Source organism: Megalobrama amblycephala, linkage group LG3, assembly GCF_018812025.1.
Source record: "Megalobrama amblycephala isolate DHTTF-2021 linkage group LG3, ASM1881202v1, whole genome shotgun sequence".
Taxonomy (NCBI): domain Eukaryota; kingdom Metazoa; phylum Chordata; class Actinopteri; order Cypriniformes; family Xenocyprididae; genus Megalobrama; species Megalobrama amblycephala.
Genome location: NC_063046.1, coordinates 8223757 through 8235270, shown reverse-complemented (window position 1 = coordinate 8235270; position 11514 = coordinate 8223757). Strand labels below are relative to the sequence as shown.

The window sequence follows — 11514 nt, the reverse complement described above, 5'->3', positions numbered from 1 at the left end:
CTTTTAACTACATTATTACTACTTCTACTAAAACTAGTAACACATTTTTTTTTTTTTATCATATTGATCATATTTGAGGGTCTTATATTATGTAAGAGAGTTTTGATTTGTTTTACATGGAAACAACATAATTCTCATATTTCATTTGTGTTATTTCAGAGATTTGGTGACTTTAATTTACACTAATTGAGGTTGATCGAATTGTCTCATGTTGCTCACTGGACCCTTTCACGGTCATCAGCATCATCATAAATCTTGCAAAGTTTTTTATATTTTCTTTTTTTTTTAATGTATGTACATTTATAACAATATACTTAATATTGTATTACCTTTTCATAAAAAAAAAAAACTAATTAAAACTAGTTAACGCTGCTGTGACGGTAAAGTTGACATCTTTCTCTCCTGACTGCCGTTATCAATCTCTCTCTATTTTTTCCCCATTTTTGAAAGTTGTGAACACACTGTTGTTGAGTTTTTCTTTTGAAATTTGAGAAAATGGGGATAAAAAATATATTTAATGTATTCTCTCATTCTTTTTTTAATTTATTTATTTATTTTTATTTTATTATTATTATTATTATTATTATTTTTATTCTCTCATTTACAGCCATAGAATTTTACTTATGACGACTTCCGCTTCGAGAAACCCGGACCTGTGAAAGGGTTTCTTGCGCGGAACGCTTCTCATAATCCTTGTTTCCGCCCGTGCGTATTTGACAAACGCAACGCGGAAATTACGCAGTTGACAAGCGTTTGTTTTAAGCGGCGCAAGAGGAACGTGTGTAGCGTGCGAGCTTGTTTTGGTAATATTTCTTACATTTTCATTTGACATCTTGAATAATAAAAACGGGAACTAAGTGTGAAAGTTTAGTTGTGGGTTTTAAGATAAGGAAATTATCTAGAACTGAACCTCGCTATTATATTTTTAATTATTAAATGCTATTAGCAGCAGAACATCACGTTTATATCTCAGCAGGCATGCTGTTTATCTGGCCAGTTTTCTATTGTTTACTGCTAATAGTAAAGTCGTTACAGTTGATACAATAACGAATTAATTTCAAGCATTTATGCATTAGCGTCATTCAATCGAGAGAAGTTGTGTGTGTATATATAGATAATATATAAAGATATTGATGAAAGTGGAAATGATGACATGAAGTCATAATTATGATGTTAAATTATAATTATGAGGTTAAAAAGTAATTTTTGAGATAAAGTATGCATTTTAAGTAAGATTTCAACTTGGTATTAGGATAAAAAGTCAAAATTATGGCTTTGTTAGTAAGATTTCAACTTGGCATGTCAGAATTTCATCTTTTATGTATTCTAGTTATGATTTAAGACATGTTAAATTATCATTATAAGGGTTAAAGTCACATTTTTGAGATAAAAAGTCAAAATTATGGCTTTGTTGGTAAGATTTCAACGTAGTATGTCAGAATTTCATCTTTTATGTATTCTAGTTATGATTTAAGACATTAAATTAGAATTATAAGGGTTAAAAAGTCACATTTTTGAGATAAAAAGTCAAAATTATGGCATTTTAAGGAAGATTTCAACTTGGTATGTCAAAATTTCATCTTTTATGTATTCTAGTTATGATTTAAGACATGTTAAATTATCATTATAAGGGTTAAAGTCACATTTTTGAGATAAAAAGTCAAAATTATGGCTTTGTTGGTAAGATTTCAACGTAGTATGTCAGAATTTCATCTTTTATGTATTCTAGCTATGATTTAAGACATTAAATTAGAATTATAAGGGTTAAAAAGTCACATTTTTGAGATAAAAAGTCAAAATTATGGCATTTTAAGGAAGATTTCAACTTGGTATGTCAGAATTTCATCTTTTATGTATTCTAGTTATGATTTAAGACATAATTTTGACACTTTGTCTCATTAATATGTCTTAGTAAGTCATAATTTTGACTTATGATCCCCCCTTTATGTGGCAGAAACAGGACTGCATACTAGATCTAAGAAACCCGTGTGGTTTTTTTTCTAATAAACACTTTCTTTGTCTTCTCAGGCCTCTCGTCCTTCACCATGATCATCCCTGTTCGCTGCTTCACTTGTGGGAAAATCGTTGGGAACAAATGGGAGGCGTATTTAGGTCTTCTTCAAGCAGAGTATACAGAGGGGTGAGTTCATAACATTTCCATTTCTGTGCGCATCTTACGGTGGCGTTGAACTCAATCTCACTCTTTGCTCTTTTTCACAGTGATGCTCTCGATGCTCTGGGTTTGAAGAGATACTGCTGTCGCCGGATGCTTCTGGCCCACGTGGATCTTATCGAGAAGTTGTTGAATTACGCACCGCTGGAGAAATGAGGAGCTTTCTGAAGATTAAACTGAACTGAAGATGAAAATCCCACTAGGAATATTTCCAAAGACTTGATCCTAATGAAAGATATACAGACGTGGGCTACAGACCACATCTGAAGATGCTTATGTGATGACTGTTTATTCGCATTTTGTTTATTTGCATTTTCTTAAATAAAGATTGAAATATATCTGTTGTACAGTTCGTTACATTTCAAACTGAACCTGTGTTCAACTAGTGTTATCAAAATATTGATGGAAAAAGGGATGATTTCCCACTGTAGAGCAGTGATGGGAGAAACGAGGCTTTTTAAAGCTTCGAATCAATTGATTCGCAAAATGATTCATTGTTTTGAAGCGTTCGAAACGCCACGCGCTGGTGACCTCTGCTGGTCAAAACCGTGTAAATGCAACAAAAACACCTTTTACAAACCTATTGCAAATGTTTTATTGAAACTAAAATCTATCAAATGCAATGAACCAATCATCTAATAAGATTAAATATCAAGTGTCTGTGTAATATGTGTTCCTTTATCAATTTTCAGGGCTTGTTTTGGATGGCTCAGCTAAACAGGCCAATAAACTATTAACTATTATTATTCCTTTTAATTATACTAATGTCTCATTAAAGGGTTAGTTCAGCCAAAAATGAAACTGATGTCATTTATTACTCACCCTCATGCTGTTCCACACTCGTAAGACCTTCATTCATCTTCAGAACAAAAATTAAGATATTTTGGAGCGCCAAAAAAATAAAATATCGACTTTTTAAAAATATCTCGTGATGGCCGATTTCAAAACACTGCTTCAGAGCTTTACGAATCGAATCAGTGAGTCGGAGCGCCAAAGTCACGTGATTTCAGCAGTTTAGCGGTTTGATAGGAGATCCGATTCACAATTATTCGATTCGTGAAGCTCCGAATCAGTGAATCGGAGCGCCAAAGGCACGTGATTTCAGCAGTTTAGCGGTTTGATAGGAGATCCGATTCACAATTATTCGATTCGTGAAGCTCCGAATCAGTGAATCGGAGCGCCAAAGGCACGTGATTTCAGCAGTTTAACGGTTTGATAGGAGATCCGAGTCACTGATTCGATTCGTAAAGCTCCGAAGCTTCAAGAAGCAGTGTTTTGAAATCGGCCATCACTAGATATTGTTGAAAAGTCGTTATTTTGTTTTTTTGGCACACAAAAAGTATTCTCGTCGCTTTATAATATTAATATTGAACCACTGTACTCACACGAACTGATTTAAATATGATTTTAGTACCTTTATGGATCTTGAGAGAGGAAATGTCATTGCTGGCTATGCAGGCCTCACTGAGCCATCGGATTTCAACAAAAATATCTTAATTTGTGTTCTGAAGATGAATGACGGCCATACAACTGTAGAACGACATGAGGGTGAATAATATATTCTATTTTAATTTTTGATGAACTAACCCTTTAAAACATCTAGAAATGTATATAATTGACCAGAGATCAATAAGCTGAAAACTAACTAACTGGCAAAAGTACATAAAGAAATTACCAAGAATTAAAATGAAAACAATATAAAAAAAAATAAAGTATAAACACAAATGTTGCTGAAAAAAATTGATAAAAAAATCCATGTTTACTTAAGTAAAAGTTTTAGTTAGACATTCAGATTCAGGGTTTGTGCTTCAATAAAAGTAAAGTAAAGTAAAGTAAAGTAAAGGGAACGGATATATAATTATGTTCATAATTCATAACGCTGTCCCTTTAAAAAAATATATGAAGCTTCCATCCGCTTTCACAAGTGTTCACTGAAACACAGTCCCTAGGAAACAAATACTAGCTTTCATTAGGTTGTCTCTTTTAAACTTACACATGTCAGCCCAGTCAAGGACAAACATAAGATTAAAATACACTCTTGTCATGTGTACACGGCCTAGAAAAAAAGAACTAGTCAAAGCAACATTCAGATAAGAAAATGATATTGACCTTACCAACATGGCGCCGCTCCGCTGCGTTTCCTGCTCTGGTTGTGAAACAGTTGCATAAACTCTCCTTCAAAATAAAACATTGTCAGCCAGGTACCGGATCACAGTCACACATCACTGAAGATACTTCTCGAAAACATGTTATCAGCAGCTATTGCAAGAAAGGTATGTTTAATTATTTGCTTTGCATTCATATGTGGCGACAGGATTTAAAGATGTCGTTTGACCTCACGTGTCTGAAGTGAATTAACAATAACATCTTTCTGCAGCCCTAATATCATACAGCTAATGTTTAACACTCAGAATTAAATCAGGGGTTTGGAAATTGTTGGATATTTATCGTGTCGTCTTGTTTTGAGTGTCGAGCAAGGGCAGACGAGGACACTGACATCTTCATCGTTATGAAACTATCATGCGAATTCATACATAAGACTATATTTCTGTCTTTTATTATAATACAGTTTCCTGAGCAACAGATTCATCACCTCTTGAGATTCTGCACTTCATGTTGCTCATTGTATTAGACGTTTTTCTTGTTGATTATACCAGGGTTATTATAATTAATTAAAACCATAAAAATATCTTCGTTATTTAACTAGAAATAAAATAAACATTACTAAAATAAAATAAAATATATATAAAAAATATTTTATTTAAGCTAATTGCCATTGCAACATTTCTCATTTTTTAAATTTAGTTTAACTTAATGTATTAAAATAACTAAAACTGAAATAAAATAAATTAAAACCATGTAGACAAAAACAAACAAAAAAAAAACCTTAAATTACTAAACGTTTAACTAAAAATAAATTGAAAATAAAACTACAAACTATATAATACTATAATCTTAATGATACTAAAATAACACTGCTACTATATAAAATCCTGACATGCCAAATATAATGTCAAAATATTATATTTTAGTATATTTATTTATTAATTAATTTTTTAACAAAAATAAATATTGGATATGAAGTAATATGTCTTGTGACAAAACACTATAATGATGCCAAAACCTTTTTTTCAGGATGTTAATTATTTTGACGTTATTTATTGGCACTCATAATTGCATATTTAATATGTCAGATAAATCAGCCATATAAAATAGTTGAGTTTTTCAACATCTCTCAAGATCTATAAAGGTACTAAAAACACATCTTAATCAGTTCTTGTGAGTACAGTGGTTCAATGTTAATATTATAAAGCAACAAGAATACTTTTTGTGCGCCAAAAAACAAAATAACGACTTTTCAACAATATAGTGATGGCCAATTTCAAACACTGCTTCAAAGCTTTACGAATCGAATCAGTGAATCGGAGCACCAAAGGCACGTGATTTCAGCAGTTTGATAGGAGATCCGAATCACTGATTTGAAACAAAAGATTCATAAAGCTCCGAAGCTTCATGAAGCAGTGTTTTGAAATCGGCCCATATAGATATTGTTGAAAAGTTATTTTATTTTTTTGGTGCACAAAAAATATTCTCGTCGCTTTATAATATTAAGATAGGACCACTGAACCACTATAATGATGCCAAAACCTTTTTTTCAGGATGTTAATTATTTTGACGTTATTTATTGGCACTCATAATTGCATATTTAATATGTCAGATAAATCAGCCATATAAAATAGTTGAGATTTTCAACATTGTCTGATTTTGATCTGTTCCCAGGTTGTCGGTTCGGTTTGCCGAGCATCACTGCGTCCAGCTGTTGGCACGGTGATTTCTCGGGGTTACCGAGGTGATGCCCCAGAACCGACCATCATTGAGATCCCGCTGCCGCCGTGGCAGGAGAAGACAGGCGAGTCCCTGGAGATCAAGAGGAAGAGGCTCCTGTATGAGAGCCGCAAGAGAGGCATGCTGGAGAACTGCATCCTTCTGAGGTCCGTATGCCAGATCACACACTCAACAGAGCAAAACCTGTTCTAGCAGGCAGAGTCTTCAGGAAAACCACATGTAATATTGTCTGTCAGTGCGTTCAAATCCTCTTGGGAAGTTCGTATTTACGACATCAGGTTCAAGACACTTTAGTCAGAGCAAGATGACGGTGTAACTTCTCATAATTAACGACACAAAAATAGAGGGTATGCATAGACGTCACTTTCCCGCCGGAACACGCTCCCTCAGCTGGACTGAGTGGCAAAAGAACCTGCTGCATGACTGGATTTAATAGGGGAAACTGCGAAAACGCGAGTAAAACAAATTAATTACACTAAAGGTTGGACTCGAAAGTGTGCTTTATAACAGAGAATCTCAACCTTTTTTGAGTAATGGACCCCCGTCTTATTTGGAACCATCCTCAAGAACCCCAGAATAAAACTGGCTCATTGGTATCATTAATGTTTTTGTGACAAACAAATGCAATCAAGTGTAATTTACTACTACATTAGTTTACTTGTCCTATATTCATATAGTCAGTTATATTATACATATATTATCTTCTATTTTTATGCAAACATGTCAAATGTCAACATATACAAAAAAAAAAAAAAATCATATTCAGATATTTTATAAGGACCCCCTGGCATTATGCCAAGGTCCACTAGGGGTCCATGGACCCCTGGTTGATAAACACTGCCTTATAGCATGTCAAAGAAACCTAATCCATGGATATTGACATGCAGCAAGGAGTCGTGTTTCCTGACATTTATATGTGCCTAAAAAAGCAAATCTGTCTGTGAATATTTTATGTAAATATAATATAGGTAGGTCTAAATCAGAGTGAACACTTATATCAATGTTATATACAGGTGCTGGTCATATAATTATAATATCATGAAAAAGTTCATTTTTTTATTGTAAATTATTTTTAAAAATGAAACTTTCATATATTCTAGATTCCCTACATGTAAAGTGAAACATTTAAAAAAGTTTTTTTTTTTTTTTTTAAATTTTGATGATTAGAGCGTACAGCTCATGAAAGTCCAAAATCCAGTATCTCAAAATATTAGAATATTTCCTAAGATCAATCAAAAAATGGATTTTCAAAACAGAAAAGTTCAAGTTCTTTAAAGTATGTTCATTTGTACACTCAATATTTGGTTGGCAGCACATAATACAGCAAATGACTTGCTCCTAGCACAAATTACAGCATCAGTGAAGTGTGGCATGGAAGTGATCAGCCTGTGGCACTGCTGAGGCACTATTGAGCCTTCAGATCATCTGAATATTGTTGGATCGACTGTTTCTCATCTTTCTCTTGAAAATATCCCATAGATTCAGGGGTCAGGCATGTTGGCTGGCCAATAAAGCACAGTAATATCATGGTCAGCAAACCACTTGGAAGTGGTTTTTGCACTGTGGGCAGGTGCTAAAGTCCTGCTGGAAAAGGAAATCAGCATCTCCATAAAGCTTGTCAGCAGATGGAAGCATAAAGTGCTCCAAAATCTCCTGGAAGATGGCTGCATTGACTTTGCACTTGATAAAACACAATGGACCAACACCAGCAGACATCACGGCCCCCCAAATCATTACTAACTTCAGAAACTTCCCACTAGACTTCAAGCAGCTTGGATTCTGTGCCTCTCCAGTCTTCCTTCAGACTCTGGGACCATGATTTCAACATGAAATGCAATATTTACTTTTATCTGAAAAGAGGACTTTTGACCTCTGTTCACTGTCCAGTTCTTTTTCTCCTTAGCCCAGGTAAGATGCTTCTGATGTTGTTTCTGTTTCAGAAGTGGCTTGGTAGTCCTTTTCCTGAAGATGTCTGAGTGTGGTGACTCTTGATGCGCTGACTCCGGCTCCATTCGACTCATTGTGAAGCTCTCCCAAGTGTTTGAATTGGCTTTACTTGACAGTATTCTCAAGCTTGTGGTCATCCCTGTTGCTTGTGCATCTTTGCCTACCCAATTTCTTCCTTCTAGTCAACTTTGCATTTAATATGCTTTGATACATCACTCTGTAAACAGCCACCACATTCAGTAATGACCTTCTGTGACTTACTCTCTTTGTGGAGGGTGTCAATGATTGTCCCCTGGACCATTGCCAAGTCAGCAGTCTTCCCCATTAGTGTGGTTTCAAAGAACAAGAGATACCCGGAATTTATACTGTAGGGATGGTCATTTAATGAAACTCAAATGTAAATGTTCTAATATTTTGAGATACTGGATTTTGGACTTTCATTAGCTGTACACTCTAATCATCAAAATTAAAAAAAAAAAAAAAAAAAACTTTTGAAATGTATTACTTTACATGTAGGGAATCTAGAATATATGAAAGTTTCATTTTTAAAAATAATTTACAATAAAAAAAAATGAACTTTTTCACAATATTCTAATTATATGACCAGCACCTGTATTGTCATATTGTCCAGCACTAAAAATTGTATAGTTTTTGTCAGTGTTTATTTAAAAACACCCAATTATGCAGAATATAAGGTAAATATTTAATTGATGAGTTGAACACAATATATAACAATACGATATATAGGGTATGATTTGACCCCAAAATCCAACATTTTGACACAAAATGATAACTGCAAAACATTCTCTGCTGGAGTCCAGCTGTTTCTGTGAATTGCAGTGATCCATTTGTTTATTTTTTCTGTAGCTTTCGGCAGTTTGTAAAAGTATACCTCAGATTTTGTGTCAAAGCTATTTGTACAGTCAATCACAAAGCTCTTTCCCATGTTGTAAGTGTTTTGTGTGTTTTTCGTTGCATTCACGCTGAAAACCAATGCTGCCACTCAGTGGGCGTGACCGCAGTCATAACGGTTGATGGTGACACACGCATACCCTCTATACAGAAATTCTAGAAAATGCGCAACAGGTGTGCTTTGCTTTTTTATTTATTCAGGAAGCCACTACAAACTTTATCATAGCATATTGTTAAAGTGTAAATTTTAGGAAGATAACTATGTTTTAACTATGTTTTCAGTGGTGTATAAAGACTTTACATAATGAATCGTTATGTTTTCATTACCTTAGAATGAGACATTTCTATCTACATACACCGCGGGTCCCCTTACATGTTAAGTCGCCATTTTGCACCGGCATGTTTCTACAGTAGCCCTAAACGGACAAACTGCTCTACAGATCGTGTTTGCTTGACTAGCTACTCTCTGCTGTCTCAGACGATGCATATTTGTCCTGTGTTGACCACTGTAGCTTCTCTATATTGCAATTCGCAATCTCACCGCTAGATGCTGTTAAAATTTACACACCCCACCTTTAAATATTATTTCATGCTGTAACTGTAGGGTTAATACATTATGTCCCTAATGTCCCTAATGTAGATCTATTGTTTACATCAAATCTGTGCTTTAATAGTAGACTAATGATCACAGGTTTCATCAGTCCAATCTGTCCATTTAATGGCTTCCAACCATAAGCATCTGTGTTTAGTTTCGAGGGGCGTTTTCGACCACGGTATTCAATAAAAATGAAGACCGTCTTTTTCACATTCCGATTCTGACATCCAAAGGCACAACAAGACATTTTTTTGCTCACCCTCATGTCGCTCCAAACCCATAAGACTTTCGTTCATCTTGGAAACACAAATGAAGATCTTTTTAATGAAATCTGAGAATATTTTTGGTGCACCAAAAAAACCCCAAAATAACGACTTATATAGTGATGGCCGATTTCAAAACACTGCTTCAGGAAGCATCGGAGCATAAATGAATCAGTGTGTCGAATCATGATTCGGATCGCGTGTCAAACTGCCAATGGCTGAAATCACATGACTTTGGCGCTCCGAACAGCTGATTCGATGCACTGATTCATCTGTGTGCTTCTTGAAGCAGTGTTTTGAAATCGGCCATCACTATATAAGTCGTTATTTTGTTTTTTTTTTGGTGCACCAAAAATATTCTCGTGGCTTTATAATATTAATATTGAACCACTGTACTCACATGAACTGATTTAAATATGTTTTTAGTACATTAATGGATCTTGAGAGAGGAAATGTCATTGCTGGCTATGGAGGCCTCACTGAGCCATCAGATTTCAACTAAAATATCTTAATTTGTGTTCCGAAGATTAACGAAGGTTTTACGGGTGTGGAACGGCATGAGGGTGAGTAATTAATGACAGAATTTTCTTTTTTGGGTGAATATGATTAAAATGAAGACAGAAAATATTTAAAAAATTCCAAATATTAATAAGAACTATAATAGTATCTCCGTAATACTAAAATTACTCCGTTCCATGTTATTTCTGTTAGAACATTTAAAACCAAAAAATAAGCACAATACTTATTAAATAAAATCAAGTGACAGCTATTCTATCTGTACCTTTTATTGTTTGTTTGTCACCAGTCTTTTTGCAAAGCAGTACCTGAATACAATGAGTGAATCACAGCTCAAGCAGTACGACAGGATCATCAATGAACCCAGCAACGACTGGGACATCTACTACTGGGCAACAGGTATGAACAGACAAACAAAATAGATCTTCAGTGGCGTAGAGCTCTGCTCAGGCATTAAATTGACTTGATGTTTTTCATTGAAAATATAATATATTTTTTTCCTGTGGTGTATTGTGACCATGAACATGTATAAAGGAAGAAAATGGGTCCAAAAATGAGCCTGCACACAATTCTAAACACTGTCTTCCTCCTTTTGTCAGAGGCTCTGCCCACACCTGATGAGTACCAGGGCGAGGTGATGGACATGCTCAAAGAGTTCACCAAGAACAAGGACATGGAGCAGCGTCTAGATGCCCCCAATCTTGAATATCTGGACAAGAGCAGTTAAAACTCAGCCTTGTGTCAGAGACTGTCAGAGCAAACCAGAACTGAGCTCATACAAACACCTGAGAGCAAGCAGCCATATATATATATATATATATATATATATATATATATATATACGGTAAATCGGTAAATTAATGCACCCAGGCATATATAAATAAACTATATATATATATATATATATATATATATATATATATATATATATAAACCGCAATTCTGAATAAATGCTGTACAGTGACTGTGATGTGAAAATAGCAGTTGTATTAAAGTTTGTTCTAATCGATGACTGTAGAGTTTGTTTCAACAGGTTTATAACAACCACAGGAAGAATATTTCTAAAGATTATTTCCAATTAAATATATTATTTTCAAGGTTGTCTTTCTGATGTTACATGGCATGGAACAAATTTGTGTCGTGAGTTCATGAGGTTTTACAGCTCTTTGCTACAGGCATTGAAAGGCTCACAGAGTGAATCATGTTATTTTCTTAAGTAGTTTGGTTTACAACAAATTAGTTTGTACTCAAAGCTTAAGCAC

At 34.5% G+C, this 11514-nt stretch overlaps 2 protein-coding genes across 2 annotated transcripts; both read left to right on the top strand.

Annotated features, from left to right (window-relative positions):
* Positions 1–647: 647 nt before the first annotated feature.
* polr2l (RNA polymerase II, I and III subunit L) lies at positions 648–2511 on the top strand. Its single transcript, XM_048183688.1, has 3 exons — positions 648–803; positions 2029–2140; positions 2221–2511. The coding sequence occupies exons 2-3, from the start codon at positions 2046–2048 to the stop codon at positions 2327–2329; spliced, it is 204 nt and encodes a 67-aa protein (XP_048039645.1). The 5' UTR covers positions 648–803; positions 2029–2045; the 3' UTR covers positions 2330–2511.
* Positions 2512–4221: 1710 nt separating this feature from the next.
* Positions 4222–11119, top strand: sdhaf2 (succinate dehydrogenase complex assembly factor 2). Its single transcript, XM_048183687.1, has 5 exons — positions 4222–4446; positions 5954–6165; positions 10542–10651; positions 10852–11065; positions 11104–11119. Exons 1-4 carry the CDS (start codon positions 4420–4422, stop codon positions 10977–10979), a joined length of 477 nt encoding a protein of 158 aa, XP_048039644.1. The 5' UTR covers positions 4222–4419; the 3' UTR covers positions 10980–11065; positions 11104–11119.
* Positions 11120–11514: the final 395 nt, after the last annotated feature.